Genomic DNA, 17,398 nt, shown 5'->3' on the forward strand with positions numbered 1-17,398 from the left:
TTACTTGTGGGATACCAATACCAAAGCTAAAGTACACGGATGATGGGAGGGACAAGGCAGGATTAAGCGGAAGGAATCACTGCCCGAAGAACCTTTCTCCCAAAAACAGCCTCCGAAGAAGCAAAAGTATCAAATTTGTAAAATTTTGAAAAAGTGTGAAGCGAAGACCAAGTTGCAGCCTTGCAAATCTGTTCAACAGAGGCCTCATTTTTGAAGGCCCACGTGGAAGCCACAGCTCTAGTAGAATGAGCTGTAATCCTATCAGGGAGCTGCTGTCCAGCAGTCTCATAGGCTAGGCGTATTACGCTCCGAAGCCAAAAGGACAGAGAGGTTGCCGAAGCTTTTTGACCTCTCCTCTGTCCAGAGTAAACGACAAACAGGGAAGATGTTTGACGATAATCCTTAGTAGCTTGTAAGTAAAACTTCAAGGCACGGACTACGTCCAGATTATGTAAAAGACGTTCCTTCTTTGAAGAAGGATTAGGACACAATGATGGAACAACAATCTCTTGATTGATATTCTTGTTAGAAACCACCTTAGGTAAAAACCCAGGTTTGGTACGCAGAACTACCTTATCTGCATGAAAAATCAGATAAGGAGAATCACATTGTAAGGCAGATAGCTCAGAGACTCTCCGAGCCGAGGAAATAGCCATAAAAAACAGAACTTTCCAAGATAAAAGTTTAATATCAATGGAATGAAGGGGTTCAAACGGAACTCCTTGAAGAACTTTAAGAACCAAGTTTAAGCTCCACGGAGGAGCAACAGGTTTAAACACAGGCTTAATTCTAACCAAAGCCTGGCAAAATGCCTGAACGTCTGGAACCTCTGCCAGACGCTTGTGCAAAAGAATAGACAGAGCAGAAATCTGTCCCTTTAAGGAACTAGCTGATAATCCTTTGTCCAAGCCCTCTTGGAGAAAAGACAATATTCTAGGAATCCTAACCTTACTCCATGAGTAATTCTTGGATTCACACCAATAAGGATATTTACTCCATATCTTGTGGTAGATTTTCCTGGTAACAGGCCTTCGTGCCTGTAATAAGGTATCAATGACTGACTCAGAGAAGCCACGCTTTGATAGAATCAAGCGTTCAATCTCCATGCAGTCAGTCTCAGAGAAATTAGATTTGGATGATTGAAAGGACCTTGTATCAGAAGGTCCTGTCTTAGAGGCAGAGTCCATGGTGGAAAGGATGACATGTCCACTAGGTCTGCATACCAAGTCCTGCGTGGCCACGCAGGTGCTATCAGAATCACTGATGCTCTCTCCTGTTTGATTTTGGCAATCAGTCGAGGGAGCAGAGGAAACGGTGGAAACACATAAGCCAGGTTGAAGAACCAAGGCGCTGCTAGAGCATCTATCAGCGTCGCTTCTGGGTCCCTAGACCTGGATCCGTAACAAGGGAGCTTGGCGTTCTGGCGAGACGCCATGAGATCCAACTCTGGTTTGCCCCAACGATGAATCAATTGAGCAAACACCTCCGGATGGAGTTCCCACTCCCCCGGATGGAAAGTCTGACGACTTAGAAAATCCGCCTCCCAGTTCTCCACGCCTGGGATATGGATTGCTGACAGGTGGCAAGAGTGGGACTCTGCCCAGCGAATTATTTTTGAGACTTCTAACATCGCTAGGGAACTCCTGGTTCCCCCTTGATGGTTGATGTAAGCCACAGTCGTGATGTTGTCCGACTGAAATCTGATGAACCTCAGTGTTGCTAACTGAGGCCAAGCCAGAAGAGCATTGAATATCGCTCTTAACTCCAGAATATTTATTGGAAGGAGTTTCTCCTCCTGAGTCCACGATCCCTGTGCCTTCAGGGAGTTCCAGACTGCACCCCAACCTAGAAGGCTGGCATCTGTTGTTACAATTGTCCAATCTGGCCTGCGAAAGGTCATACCCTTGGACAGGTGGACCCGAGATAACCACCAGAGAAGAGAATCTCTGGTCTCTTGATCCAGATTTAGCAGAGGGGACAAATCTGTGTAATCCCCATTCCACTGACTCAGCATGCATAATTGCAGCGGTCTGAGATGTAGGCGCGCAAATGGCACTATGTCCATTGCCGCTACCATTAAGCCGATTACCTCCATACACTGAGCCACCGAAGGGCGCGGAATGGAGTGAAGAACACGGCAAGCATTTAGAAGTTTTGATAACCTGGACTCCGTCAGGTAAATTTTCATTTCTACAGAATCTATAAGAGTCCCTAAGAAGGAGACTCTTGTGAGTGGGGATAGAGAACTCTTTTCCTCGTTCACTTTCCACCCGTGCGACCTCAGAAATGCCAGAACTATCTCTGTATGAGACTTGGCAACTTGAAAGTTTGACGCCTGTATCAGGATGTCGTCTAGATACGGAGCTACCGCTATGCCTCGCGGTGTTAGAACCGCCAGAAGTGAGCCCAGAACCTTTGTAAAGATTCTCGGGGCTGTAGCCAACCCGAAGGGAAGAGCTACAAATTGGTAATGCCTGTCTAGAAAGGCAAACCTTAGAAACCGATGATGGTCTTTGTGAATCGGTATGTGAAGGTAGGCATCCTTTAGGTCCACTGTGGTCATGTACTGACCCTCTTGGATCATGGGTAGGATGGTCCGAATAGTTTCCATTTTGAAAGATGGAACTCATGATCTTGAACATCTCTTGCCCATGCCTGGGCGAAGAGAGAAAGTCTGCCCCCTACTAGATCCGTCGCCGGATAGGGGGCCGTTCCTTCATGCTGTCTTAGAGGCAGCAGCAGGCTTTCTGGCCTGCTTGCCTTTGTTCCAGGACTGGTTAGGTTTCCAGGCCTGCTTAGATTGAGCAAAAGTTCCCTCTTGCTTTGAAGCGGAGGAAGTTGATGCTGCACCTGCCTTGAAATTTCGAAAGGCATGAAAATTAGACTGTTTGGCCTTTGCTTTGGCCCTGTCCTGAGGAAGGGTATGACCCTTACCTCCAGTAATGTCAGCAATAATTTCCTTCAAACCAGGCCCGAATAAGGTCTGCCCCTTGAAAGGAATGTTGAGTAATTTAGACTTCGAAGTCACGTCAGCTGACCAGGATTTAAGCCATAGCGCCCTACGCGCCTGGATGGCGAATCCGGAATTCTTAGCCGTTAGTTTAGTCAAATGAACAATGGCATCAGAAACAAATGAGTTAGCTAGCTTAAGTGTTCTAAGCTTGTCAATAATTTCAGTCAATGGAGCTGTATGGATGGCCTCTTCCAGGGCCTCAAACCAGAATGCCGCCGCGGCTGTGACAGGCGCTATGCATGCAAGGGGCTGTAAAATAAAACCTTGTTGAATAAACATTTTCTTAAGGTAACCCTCCAATTTTTTATCCATTGGATCTGAAAAAGCACAACTGTCCTCAACCGGGATAGTGGTACGCTTTGCTAAAGTAGAGACTGCTCCCTCCACCTTAGGGACCGTCTGCCATAAGTCCTGTGTAGTGGCGTCTATTGGAAACATTTTTCTAAATATAGGAGGTGGGGAAAAAGGCACACCCGGTCTATCCCACTCCTTGCTAATAATTTCTGTAAGCCTTTTAGGTATAGGAAAAACATCAGTACACACCCGCACCGCATAGTATTTATCCAGCCTACACAATTTCTCTGGTACTGCAACTGTGTTACAGTCATTCAGTGCAGCTAATACCTCCCCAAGCAATACACTGAGGTTCTCAAGCTTAAATTTAAAATTAGAAATCCCTGAATCAGGTTTCCCCGAATCAGAGACGTCACCCACAGACTGAAGCTCTCCGTCCTCATGATCTGCATATTGTGACGCAGTATCAGACATGGCCCTTACAGCATCTGCGCGCTCTGTATTTCTCCTAACCCCAGAGCAATCGCGCTTGCCTCTTAATTCAGGCAACCTGGATAATACCTCTGACAGGGTATTATTCATGATTGCAGCCATGTCCTGCAAGGTAATCGCTATGGGCGTCCCTGATGCAATTGGCACCATATTAGCGTGCATCCCCTGAGCGGGAGGCGAAGGGTCTGACACGTGGGGAGAGTTAGTCGGCATAACTTCCCCCTCGTCAGAATCTTCTGGTGATATTTCTTTTATAGTTAAAGACTGATCTTTACTGTTTAAGGTGAAATCAATACATTTAGTACACATTCTCCTATGGGGCTCCACCATGGCTTTCAAACATAATGAACAAGTTGTTTCCTCTGTGTCAGACATGTTTAAACAGACTAGCAATGAGACTAGCAAGCTTGGAAAACACTTTAAACAAGTTTACAAGCAATATAAAAAACGTTACTTCACCTTTAAGAAACACAAATTTTTGCCAAAATTTGAAATAACAGTGAAAAAAGGCAGTTACACTAACAAAATTTTTACAGTGTATGTAACAAGTTAGCAGAGCATTGCACCCACTTGCAAATGGATGATTAACCCCTTAATACCAAACACAGAATAATAACTGACAAAAACTTTTTTTTTTTGGTTTGTTTTTTTAAATAGTCACAACAACTGCCACAGCTTGTTACCTCCCTCAAAAACGACTTTGAAGCCTTTTGAGCCCTCCAGAGATATCCTGGATCATGCAGGAAGAAGCTGGATGTGTCTGTAATTTTTGCTGCACAAAAAAACCCCTCCCACTCATATTACAACAGTGGAAAGTCAGGAAACTGTTACTAGGCAGAATTCAAGCCAGCCATGTGGAAAAAAAACCTAGGCCCCAATAAGTTTTATCACCAAACATATATAAAAACGATTAAACATGCCAGCAAACGTTTTATATTACATTTTTATAAGAGTATGTATCTCTATTAATAAGCCTGATACCAGTAGCTCTCACTGCATTTAAGGCTTTACTTACATTAGTTCAGTATCAGCAGCATTTTCTAGCAAATTCCATCCCTAGAAATATATTAACTGCACATACCTTATTGCAGGAAAACCTGCACGCCATTCCCTCTCTGAAGTTACCTCACTCCTCAGAATATGTGAGAACAGCCATGGATCTTAGTTACTTCTGCTAAGATCATAGAAAACGCAGGCAGATACTTCTTCTAAATACTGCCTGAGATAAACAGTACACTCCGGTACCATTTAAAAATAACAAACTTTTGATTGAAGAATAAACTAAGTATAAAACACCACACTCCTCTTACGACCTCCATCTTGGTTGAGGCTTGCAAGAGAATGACTGGATATGACAGTTAGGGGAGGAGCTATATAGCAGCTCTGCTGTGGGTGATCCTCTTGCAACTTCCTGTTGGGAAGGAGAATATCCCACAAGTAATGGATGATCCGTGGACTGGATACACTTAACAAGAGAAATCTTCCAAGTAACAGGCTTACATGCCTGAATTAAGGTCTCTATGACCAAATCAAAGAAAACTCGCTGGCATAGCACAAACGTCCAGCCCCCAAGCAATCAGCTTCAAAGAAACTAGAGGGCGAAGAAGAAATTCCAACTCAACGGATGAGTTCAAGGCTACAGAGATGAAGCGGTCAGCAGATTAGCATACCAAAGCCTGCGAGACCACGCAGAAGCGGGGAGAAACACCGATGCCATCTCCTATATGATCAAAACAAACCAGAGCGAAAACGGAAGGCAGCCCCCTACAAGATCCATCCCGGACCGGAGCATGTTCCCCATGCTGTCTTTGATTCAACAGCAGGCCATGCGTTCACCAAAGGCTTAGTCATAGAACACATAGCCATAAAAACAGGGCTCTAACCATAAGGTACCAAGAGCTGGAACAGAGCCACCTACGCTCCCAATTTGATAACTGGAAGGGAAGAAAATTAAATAAAAGAATTAGCCAATATGCCGTCACACCAGTGACGGTAGCTAAGTACACAGATGGCTGCCATTGTAAACCCTGGTGTGAGGCCCATAACGAATTTTAGTCCATTAGAACTATCCTCTAAGGGAATAGAAGTTCACGTAGTGATGGAAACTACTCCTTCCCCCCAAAGGAATATCATTCAGCCTTTTAGCTGACACGACCATGGGAAACAGTCTGGTAAATATAATGCCTAAGGCACCCATTCCATCTGAAAACTGAAATTCTCAGTAACAAGGAGAAAACGTTATACTGGCAAGTCCTCCAGCGATGCTTTACTGTGTAAGCATACCCTCTTAGGGAAATACCATCAGTCATCTCCCGGGCGGCATGGTGCTTAAAGTAACCGCCGGGAGAACGTTACTGTCTCATATGAGGCCTCCTTAAAGAGTCTAAGCTCAAATGTGGCCATGTTAAACGTTACTGTCTCTGTTACTGTCTCCTTGATACTATATAAATGTAAAGTACACACATGGGACATGTGCTGTCTCACATACCTGAAGAAAGAGCCCATGAGTTTCTAAGGGCTTCCCAGTTACCCAGTGAGTGACCGACTGCTTCTGAGTTTTCTGTCCATGCTCAGAAATAAAAAATGGCACTTACCTCCCATCTGCCAACAGCAAAGGCAGCTCCCAGGCGTGTGAAGTCCAACTGCTCACATGGACCTGAGGATGACAAGGAAAATACTGAGTAATATACCTCAGATTTTTTTTCCCCCGCATAGGGCAGCAACAGTAGATGGGAGGCGCAGTGAGAATTTTGTCCCACAAGTTCCCATTGCTTTAAAGCCACCAAATGCTTCTCTTTTTTTTACTGAAGAGACTGATCTGGTCTAGGCTACACCCCAGAACAAAGCAGCACTATCAGCACTACTTTTAAAATAATAAACTCTTGATTGAAGAATCTAAACTCTTGATTAAAGAATCTAAACTAACACCTCACTTTACCTCTTCCTATCACTAACACAGGCAAAGAGAATGACTGGGGTGGGAGGGAAGGGAGGAGCTATATATACAGCTCTGCTGTGGTGCTCTTTGCCTCCTCCTGCTGACCAGGAGGCAATATCCCACAAGTAAGGATGAAATCCGTGGACTCATCGTATCTTGTAAAAGAAAAGAAATTTAGTATTCAAAAGTAGACTAGTAGTAAAATGTTACAATATAGTTTAGATCACACATGCCCAGTTTTAATCCAAAGGCTGCGCACAAACCTGGATTAAAAGATCTCTAAAAATAAATCCAACTGGACTTTATTGAATGAAATTGGGAATATCTGGTATGTCAGAGGTATTTGAAGACTAGAGTTCAATTCTACTTTTACAGTTTAAAGTTCATTAAAAGCATAAAGATTTCTAACCTCCAAGAGATGTTGCAGGTTTTTGGGTTCCATACACTCTAGCTGATCTTCTGTAAGGCTAGTCTCTGATTTGTCAGAGCTTGGAGAATTATAATCATTCTGAAATTTGCTTTCCAAAATCTTTACTATGTTGAGGTTATCGCTCTTTGCCCAACGCCCACGCGGCTGATAAGTATACGGTGTCTTGCTGGTAGGAATATACTCTTTGCCTTGTTCCTAGAGCATAGAATATGAGGGATAAAAGCACATTATCTTATCAAATCTTACAGTTTAATACGAAAGCTTAAAATCAGGTTTATAAATATTTAAAAAAAAAAAAAAAAAAAAAAAAAACTTGCTACCCAATGTTTAAATTAAAGTGCTCTTTTGACAACTGTATTAGCTGGCATATCACCTGTCCAGATCTGCTGCCAAACATTCTGCAGCTTTAGTTATAGAAGAAATAGCTAGAAAGCAGAAAATCAACTGCATTTTGAATTAAAAAGCTCTCTTTAAATCTGTTTGCATTTTCCAGTCCATAGGATCTTTAAAATACACCAGTATCATCCATTGGTATAATTTGTATTTTAACATAAAATGGATAGTAAACTACAATATAGCTAGCCAATACATTGTAAATAAATGTTTTAATTAACTGTCCATTTGCATGTAACCTATTTATTTAACCCGCTGTTGTACTTACCCCCTTCAATGTCTGGCTGCCCTGTGCCACTTTATTCTGCTCTTGCTTAGCGAGTGGTATGGCCAATAAGTAGCCGTACTGTCTTTCTTACAGAAGAATAGTAGAGGGTGTTCATGAGTCTATATTTTGTATGAGGTGTTGCAGGCAAAGTAGTGTCCAAAACTTATTTTCCGTTAAAGAACAGCCTTACTTATCCAAAGCATAGCCATGTGTGTACTCAATGCTCATTTGCAAAAGGTGGATGGTATTCTGGACAATACCCCCAATGTGTATATCTACCTAAGGATTCAGGTTTGGTTAGTCAGTCTGGCCTATAATTGAAGGGTCAGTTTCTGGTGGATGTAACTCTGATGAGCTAAGATAAAATCTTAATGTTATTTGTTTATTTCATAACACTACACAAACAAAAAGCAGAGCTTACCAATTTTTTCACCCATAAAGGCATTTTCCCATTAGTCTGAAGCAACGGTGCATCTTCTTTTTAAATTAGGGGAAAAAAAAAAAAAAAGGCATTAGAATACAGGTGGAATTTCAAGTGGTGGCTACGAGTCACAGAAGTTCGTAATAGTGTTAAAACATTAATATTATCGCTAAAAAAGGTGGTACTGTACAAATACATACCTGCCTCAAAGCTGTCTCTTAAAGGTGTTGACTGTTCTGCAGATTCAACAGTGCAAGTACTTAAATTTAGGTCCTCGAGAAATTTTACCAAGAAAGTATTTCCACTGGGGGAAAAAAAAAAGTTGCACAGATTGTAGTGAAATCGGATCTACTTTTCTGTGACATTTGTCAATGTGATCTTGTTGAGCTAAGCCATCCTTATAACTTTATCTCAAACTATTACTATTAAATCACAGAATGATCTTGAAATCACTGGACGATGCCAAAATGTATTTTGTGCACACTTGTGGATTGTCAATTCTGGACATACAGTATTTTGACACAGAATAATACAATCTTACTGTTGACGCTTTAAAATCTTCCGATAACTCGTAAAACAGAAATGGAAAATAAGCCCATATCTTTGACTTAACACTTATAAACAAGTTCTATCAAAGGCTGTAAAAGGTAATTAACAAGCTGTAGGAACAATATGGCAGAAAACAGGAGTATCAGAAGGTGTACAGTATAAACATCAAGTTGCGAAACAGAGACTGAAACCAGTAGCAAACAAAGCCTCTATTGAGTTGACAGTTTTGACCAACACAAACATTAATAATCTATAGTTACAATATGTGATCCTAATCAGTGTTCCCCCTAAGGCCAGTTTTGTGTGCGGCCCAGCAGTGAAACAGTTAACAAGAGAACCATACCTTTAATTCTGCATTGTGCAGTGTTTGCTAATTGCAGGGTGTGGTTACCTAATTAACTATTTCATTGCTGGGCCGCACAGAAAACTGGCCTTAGAGGGAACACTGATCCTAATTACAGAATATTTGCATGGTTTTAGAATTCTAAACTTAAAAACTAACTAGTTAATATTTGACTTTAAAATACTGTACTGAAAGTACCATATGTTAATTGGGCTGCCGTCCTCGCAAGGGATCTCAGGGTTCTCCAGTGATGTAATATCTTTTAAACGCTGCTGCATGCACGCAGTCATTTCAGGATCAAGCTGCCAGATAAACACACAACTGCAACACATAATTGGAGTCAGTCTGCAGATAGTAGCTGAGACAAGGTATATATAAATATAATGGCAAGCAGTATAAGCAGTAAGGAGCTCATGTCAGTTTATGGTACCCTTTATTACAGAACCTTTCGGTTAAACTGGTAACAACAAACTGCAATTGCTTTTGTAGTCTTGTAATAAATAAGTAAACCAATGGAAAAACTTTCAGAATACAGTAACATCTTGCTTGATGCAATTGTTTTTAAATTCACAAACTCCGTCCACTACTTGCGATATTTGTAGGAGCCAACAAGGACTTTTTGCCGGAGTAGACGCAGTAACATTTGCATTGTTTTGCATAGTCTTATTAAAAGCATATTGCTGAAAACAAGTTAGAAACTAGATGTGAGCATTCAGATAATTCGAGAGGATCTGATTGCAGAATACGACGGCTACTCGCAGCATTCAGCTCTTTTTGGAGACATATCTTCTTTTCAAAGTGCGACACAATAAGATCTGGATTTTCACCAGAGTAAGAGTTCCTTGCTGCTATATTTAGAAATGCAAATGTTAAAGGGACAGTCTACACCAGAATTTTTATGGTTTTAAAAGATAGATAATCCCTTTATTACCCATTTCCCAGTTTTGTATAACTAACACAGTTATAATAATATACTTTTAACCTCTGTGATTATCTTGTATCTAAGCCTCAGCAAACTGCCCCTTTTTCAGTTCTTTTGACAGACTTGCAGTCTAGCCAAACAGTGCCTGCTCCCAGATAACTTCTCGTGCACGAGCACAGTGTTATCTATATGAAATACGTGAACTAACACCCTCTAGTGGTGAAAAACTGTTAAAACGCAATCTGAAAGAGGTGGGCTTCAAGGTCTAAGAAATTAGCATATGAACCTCCTAGGTTAAGCTTTCAACTAAGAATACCTAGAGAACAAAGCAAAATTGGTGATAAAAGTAAATTGGAAAATTGTTTAAAATGACATGCTCTATCTGAATCATGAAAGTTTATTTTGGCCTAGACTGTCCCTTTAAGAAACATAAAACAAAATGAACAAGGCATACCTGTCTCCAGATACAGTGATCAACTGTTTACAGTCATAGGTGAATTTCATATCAGTCACTAGATCTGTGTAAATAGAAAAAAAAAATAAAGTCACAAAAATATAAGGGCTGCATTGATGCAATAAATAATCAAATAAATGGAACTGTTAGAACATGTAAATATTGCATTATTGTTCTTAACTTACTGTTACGCTGTTTAAAGGGACAACGTACACTAGATTTTTCTTTGCATAAATGTTTTGTAGGTGACCCATTAATATAACCCATCTGGGAGTGTTCAAATTCAATCAGATTGTTGTATTTTATGTTAGCATTAAAATATAGGTTCTTTTAATTGTTCAAATTCTATAATGTAAGATTTTTGTTAAAATGAGTTGCATGTATTTGCTGTTCTTATTGGAAAACAGAATTTATGCTTACCTGATAAATTACTTTCTCCAACGGTGTGTCCAGTCCACGGCGTCATCCTTACTTGTGGGATATTCTCTTCCCCAACAGGAAATGGCAAAGAGCCCAGCAAAGCTGGTCACATGATCCCTCCTAGGCTCCGCCTACCCCAGTCATTCGACCGACGTAAAGGAGGAATATGCATAGGAGAAATCATATGATACCGTGGTGACTGTAGTTAGAGAAAATAATTCATCAGACCTGATTAAAAAAACCAGGGCGGGCCGTGGACCGGACACACCGTTGGAGAAAGTAATTTATCAGGTAAGCATAAATTCTGTTTTCTCCAACATAGGTGTGTCCGGTCCACGGCGTCATCCTTACTTGTGGGAACCAATACCAAAGCTTTAGGACACGGATGATGGGAGGGAGCAAATCAGGTCACCTAGATGGAAGGCACCACGGCTTGCAAAACCTTTCTCCCAAAAATAGCCTCAGAAGAAGCAAAAGTATCAAATTTGTAAAATTTGGTAAAAGTGTGCAGTGAAGACCAAGTCGCTGCCTTACATATCTGATCAACAGAAGCCTCGTTCTTGAAGGCCCATGTGGAAGCCACAGCCCTAGTGGAGTGAGCTGTGATTCTTTCAGGAGGCTTCCGTCCGGCAGTCTCATAAGCCAATCGGATGATGCTTTTAAGCCAAAAAGAGAGAGAGGTAGAAGTTGCTTTTTGACCTCTCCTTTTACCAGAATAAACAACAAACAAAGAAGATGTTTGCCTGAAATCCTTTGTAGCCTCTAAATAGAATTTTAGAGCACGAACTACATCCAAATTGTGTAACAAACGTTCCTTCTTTGAAACTGGATTCGGACACAAAGAAGGCACAACTTTCTCCTAGTTAATGTTTTTGTTAGAAACAACTTTCGGAAGAAAACCAGGTTTAGTACGCAAAACCACCTTATCTGCATGGAACACCAGATAAGGAGGAGAACACTGCAGAGCAGATAACTCTGAAACTCTTCTAGCAGAAGAAATTGCAACCAAAAACAAAACTTTCCAAGATAGTAACTTAATATCTACGGAATGTAAGGGTTCAAACGGAACCCCTTGAAGAACTGAAAGAACTAAATTGAGACTCCAAGGAGGAGTCAAAGGTTTGTAAACAGGCTTGATTCTAACCAGAGCCTGAACAAAAGCTTGAACATCTGGCACAGCCGCCAGTTTTTTGTGAAGTAAAACAGATAAAGCAGAAATCTGTCCCTTCAAAGAACTTGCAGATAATCCTTTCTCCAAACCCTCCTGTAGAAAGGATAGAATCTTAGGAATTTTTATCTTGTTCCATGGGAATCCTTTAGATTCACACCAACAAATATATTTTTTCCATATTTTATGGTAAATTTTCCTAGTTACAGGCTTTCTAGCCTGAACAAGAGTATCAATGACAGAATCTGAAAACCCACGCTTTGATAAAATCAAGCGTTCAATCTCCAAGTAGTCAGTTGGAGTGAAGCCAGATTCGGATGTTCGAATGGACCTTGAACAAGAAGGTCCTGTCTCAAAGGTAGCTTCCATGGTGGAGCCGATGACATATTCACCAGGTCTGCATACCAAGTTCTGCGTGGCCACGCAGGAGCTATCAAGATCACTGAAGCCCTCTCCTGATTGATCCTGGCTACCAGCCTGGGAATGAGAGGGAACGGTGGGAATACATAAGCTAGGTTGAAGGTCCAAGGCGCTATCAGTGCATCTACTAGAGTCGCCCTGGGATCCCTGGATCTGGACCCGTAGCAAGGAACCTTGAAGTTCTGACGAGACGCCATCAGGTCCATGTCTGGAATGCCCCATAATTGAGTTATTTGGGCAAAGATTTCCGGATGGAGTTCCCACTCCCCCGGATGGAAAGTCTGACGACTCAGAAAATCCGCTTCCCAATTTTCCACTCCTGGGATGTGGATTGCAGACAAGTGGCAGGAGTGATTCCCCGCCCATTGAATTATTTTGGTCACTTCCTCCATCGCCAGGGAACTCCTTGTTCCCCCCTGATGGTTGATATATGCAACAGTCGTCATGTTGTCTGATTGAAACCTTATGAATTTGGCCTCTGCTAGTTGAGGCCAAGCTTTGAGAGCATTGAATATCGCTCGCAGTTCCAGAATGTTTATCGGGAGAAGAGATTCTTCCCGAGACCATAGACCCTGAGCTTTCAGGGGTTCCCAGACCGCGCCCCAGCCCACCAGACTGGCGTCGGTCGTGACAATGACCCACTCTGGTCTGCGGAAGCTCATTCCCTGTGACAGGTTGTCCAGGTTCAGCCACCAACGGAGTGAATCTCTGGTTCTTTGATCTACTTGGATCGTCGGAGACAAGTCTGTATAATCCCCATTCCACTGTCTGAGCATGCACAGTTGTAATGGTCTTAGATGAATTCGTGCAAAAGGAACTATGTCCATTGCCGCAACCATCAAACCTATTACTTCCATGCACTGCGCTATGGAAGGAAGAAGAACAGAATGAAGTACTTGACAAGAGCTTAGAAGTTTTAACTTTCTGGCCTCTGTCAGAAAAATCTTCATTTCTAAGGAGTCTATTATTGTTCCCAAGAAGGGAACTCTTGTTGACGGGGACAGAGAACTTTTTTCTTTGTTCACTTTCCACCCGTGAGATCTGAGAAAGGCTAGGACAATGTCCGTATGAGCCTTTGCTTTTGACAGAGACGACGCTTGAATCAGTATGTCGTCCAAGTAAGGTACTACTGCAATGCCCCTTGGTCTTAGCACCGCTAGAAGGGACCCTAGTACCTTTGTGAAAATCCTTGGAGCAGTGGCTAATCCGAATGGAAGTGCCACAAACTGGTAATGCTTGTCCAGAAAGGCGAACCTTAGGAACCGATGATGTTCCTTGTGGATAGGAATATGTAGATACGCATCCTTTAAATCCACCGTGGTCATGAATTGACCTTCCTGGATGGTAGGAAGAATTGTTCGAATGGTTTCCATCTTGAACGATGGAACCCTGAGAAATTTGTTTAGAATCTTGAGATCTAAAATTGGTCTGAATGTTCCTTCTTTTATGGGAACTATGAACAGATTGGAGTAAAACCCCATCCCTTGTTCTCCTAATGGAACAGGATGAATCACTCCCATTCTTAACAGGTCTTCTACACAATGTAAGAATGCCTGTCTTTTTATTTGGGTTGAAGACAATTGAGACCTGTGGAACCTCCCCCTTGGGGGTAGTTCCTTGAATTCCAGGAGATAACCTTGAGAAACTATTTCTAGCGCCCAAGGATCCTGAACATCTCTTGCCCAAGCCTGAGCAAAGAGAGAGAGTCTGCCCCCCACCAGATCCGATCCCGGATCGGGGGCCAACACTTCATGCTGTTTTAGTAGCAGTGGCAGGTTTCTTGGCCTGCTTAACCTTGTTCCAGCCTTGCATCGGTCTCCAGGCTGGTTTGGTTTGAGAACTATTACCCTCTTGCTTAGAGGGTGTAGAATTTGAGGCTGGTCCGTTTCTGTGAAAGGGACGAAAATTTGGCTTATTTTTAGCCTTAAAAGACCTATCCTGAGGAAGGGCGTGGCCCTTTCCCCCAGTGATGTCTGAAATAATCTCTTTCAAGTCAGGGCCAAACAGCGTTTTACCTTTGAAAGGGATGTTAAGCAATTTGTTCTTGGAGGACACATCCGCTGACCAAGACTTTAGCCAAAGCGCTCTGCGCGCCACAATAGCAAAACCTGAATTTTTCGCCGCTAATCTAGCTAATTGCAAAGTGGCGTCTAAGATAAAAGAGTTAGCCAATTTAAGTGCTTGAACTCTGTCCATAACCTCTTTATACGAAGAGTCTTTATTGAGCGACTTTTCTAGTTCTTCGAACCAGAAACACGCTGCTGTAGTGACAGGAACAATGCATGAAATTGGTTGTAGAAGGTAACCTTGCTGAACAAACATCTTTTTAAGCAAACCCTCTAATTTTTTATCCATAGGATCTTTGAAAGCACAACTATCTTCTATAGGGATAGTAGTGCGTTTGTTTAGAGTAGAAACCGCCCCCTCGACCTTGGGGACTGTCTGCCATAAGTCCTTTCTGGGGTCGACCATAGGAAATAATTTTTTAAATATAGGGGGAGGAACAAAAGGTATGCCGGGCCTTTCCCATTCCTTATTTACAATGTCCGCCACCCGCTTGGGTATAGGAAAAGCATCGGGGGGCACCGGGACCTCTAGGAACTTGTCCATCTTACATAATTTCTCTGGAATGACCAAATTGTCACAATCATCCAGAGTAGATAACACCTCCTTAAGCAGAGCGCGGAGATGTTCTAATTTAAATTTAAAAGTAATAACATCAGGTTCAGCTTGTTGAGAAATTTTTCCTGAATCTGAAATTTCTCCCTCAGACAAAACCTCCCTCCTGGCCCCTTCAGATTGGTGTGAGGGTATGTCAGAACCATTATCATCAGCGTCCTCATGCTCTTCAGTATCTAAAACAGAGCAATCGCGCTTTCTCTGATAAGTGGGCATTTTGGACAAAATGTTTTTAATAGAATTATCCATTACAGCCGTTAATTGTTGCATAGTAAGAAGGATTGGCGCACTAGATGTACTAGGGGCCTCTTGTGTGGGCAAGACTGGTGTAGACACAGAAGGGGATGATGCAGTACCATGCTTACTCCCCTCACTTGAGGAATCATTTTGGGCAACATCATTATCAGTGGCATCATTGTCCCTACTTTGTTTGGACACTATGTCACATTCATCACATATATTTAAATGGGGAGGAACCTTGGCTTCCAAACATACAGAACATCGTCTATCTGATGGTTCAGACATGTTAACAGGCATAAACTTGATAACAAAGCACAAAAAACGTTTTAAAACAAAACCGTTACTGTCACTTTAAATTTTAAACTGAACACACTTTATTACTGAATATGTGAAAAAGTATGAAGGAATTGTTCAAAATTCACAAAAATTTCACCACAGTGTCTTAAAGCCTTAAAAGTATTGCACACCAAATTTGAAAGCTTTAACTCTTAAAATAACGGAACCGGAGCAGTTTTTACATTTAACCCCTATACAGTCCCTGGTATCTGCTTTGCTGAGACCCAACCAAGCCCAGAGGGGAATACGATACCAAATGACGCCTTCAATAAGCTTTTTCAGTGGTTCTTATCTCCTCACACATGCATCTGCATGCCTTGCTTTCCAAAAACAACTGCGCATTAGTGGCGCGAAAATGAGGCTCTGCCTATGACTAGAAAAGGCCCCCAGTGAAAAAAGGTGTCCAATACAGTGCCTGCCGTTTTTTTAACACATCCCCAAGATTAAAAGAACTATTTATAGTTATAATCCACTAAATATACTTATAAAGTAATCGTTTTAGCCCAGAAAAATGTCTACCAGTCTTTAAAGCCCTTGTGAAGCCCTTTATTCTTATACTAAACTAAGAAAATGGCTTACCGGTTCCCATAGGGAAAATGACAGCTTCCAGCATTACCAAGTCTTGTTAGAAATGTGTCATACCTCAAGCAGCAAAAGTCTGCCCACTGTTTCCCCCAACTGAAGTTAATTCATCTCAACAGTCCTGTGTGGAAACAGCCATCGATTTTAGTAACGGTTGCTAAAATCATTTTCCTCTTACAAACAGAAATCTTCATCTCTTTTCTGTTTCAGAGTAAATAGTACATACTAGCACTATTTTAAAATAACAAACTCTTGATTGAAGAATAAAAACTACATTTAAACACCAAAAAACTCTTAGCCATCTCCGTGGAGATGTTGCCTGTGCAACGGCAAAGAGAATGACTGGGGTAGGCGGAGCCTAGGAGGGATCATGTGACCAGCTTTGCTGGGCTCTTTGCCATTTCCTGTTGGGGAAGAGAATATCCCACAAGGATGACGCCGTGGACCGGACACACCTATGTTGGAGAAATAGCGGTAACGAATCAGCACCCGATATTTACCCCAAACAAATGCCCACATGAACGAAATTCGGCTGAACTGAATGTTGGGAAAACTCAGCAACATCACAATCTGGGCTGCATCTAGGCTCTCTGCTGAATGGCATTGAAAGTCTGTTGAATTAAACTAGTGAACCTTTTGTGATTGGACACCATATGCAGCCCAGATTGTTATGTCATTAGTGGGTGGAGCTTGGCAGCCATTTCAAAGTCGGCAGAAACAATATTAATTTTAAAATAACTATTTTACCGTTCCTGCTGCATGATATAGAAAGGGTGCAGGAGGTTAGTTGCAGATTAATTCAAGGTAAGATTTTAAGATTACCCAGGTGTAGACTGTCCCTTTAACATTTGGGAGGATAATGTATAGAAACATTCTACAAACTAAATTACAAAAATGAAAAAACCTGAGTGCCCATATACGGTAGCCAAACACTCTCCGGATTGCAAATCATATATGCAGATATTCTTATTGGCGCAGCTGGTGGCATAAAACGTTCCAGAAGGATCGATCTGAACCTGTTGGAATAAAAGACGAA

General features: G+C 41.9%; 1 protein-coding gene across 1 annotated transcript in view; it reads right to left on the reverse strand.

The window, feature by feature from the left end:
• The window catches only part of LOC128636624 (WD repeat-containing protein 62-like), a 368,449-nt gene that overhangs the window by 216,940 nt on the left and 134,111 nt on the right, over nt 1-17,398 (reverse strand). Inside the window, 6 exon segments of the mRNA XM_053689615.1 lie at nt 7,147-7,362; nt 8,250-8,305; nt 8,450-8,553; nt 9,340-9,462; nt 10,518-10,581; nt 17,267-17,378. Of these exon segments, the coding sequence (XP_053545590.1) occupies nt 7,147-7,362; nt 8,250-8,305; nt 8,450-8,553; nt 9,340-9,462; nt 10,518-10,581; nt 17,267-17,378 (675 nt within the window).

The sequence above is a fragment of the Bombina bombina genome, chromosome 7 (assembly GCF_027579735.1).
Source record: "Bombina bombina isolate aBomBom1 chromosome 7, aBomBom1.pri, whole genome shotgun sequence".
Lineage (NCBI taxonomy): Eukaryota > Metazoa > Chordata > Amphibia > Anura > Bombinatoridae > Bombina > Bombina bombina.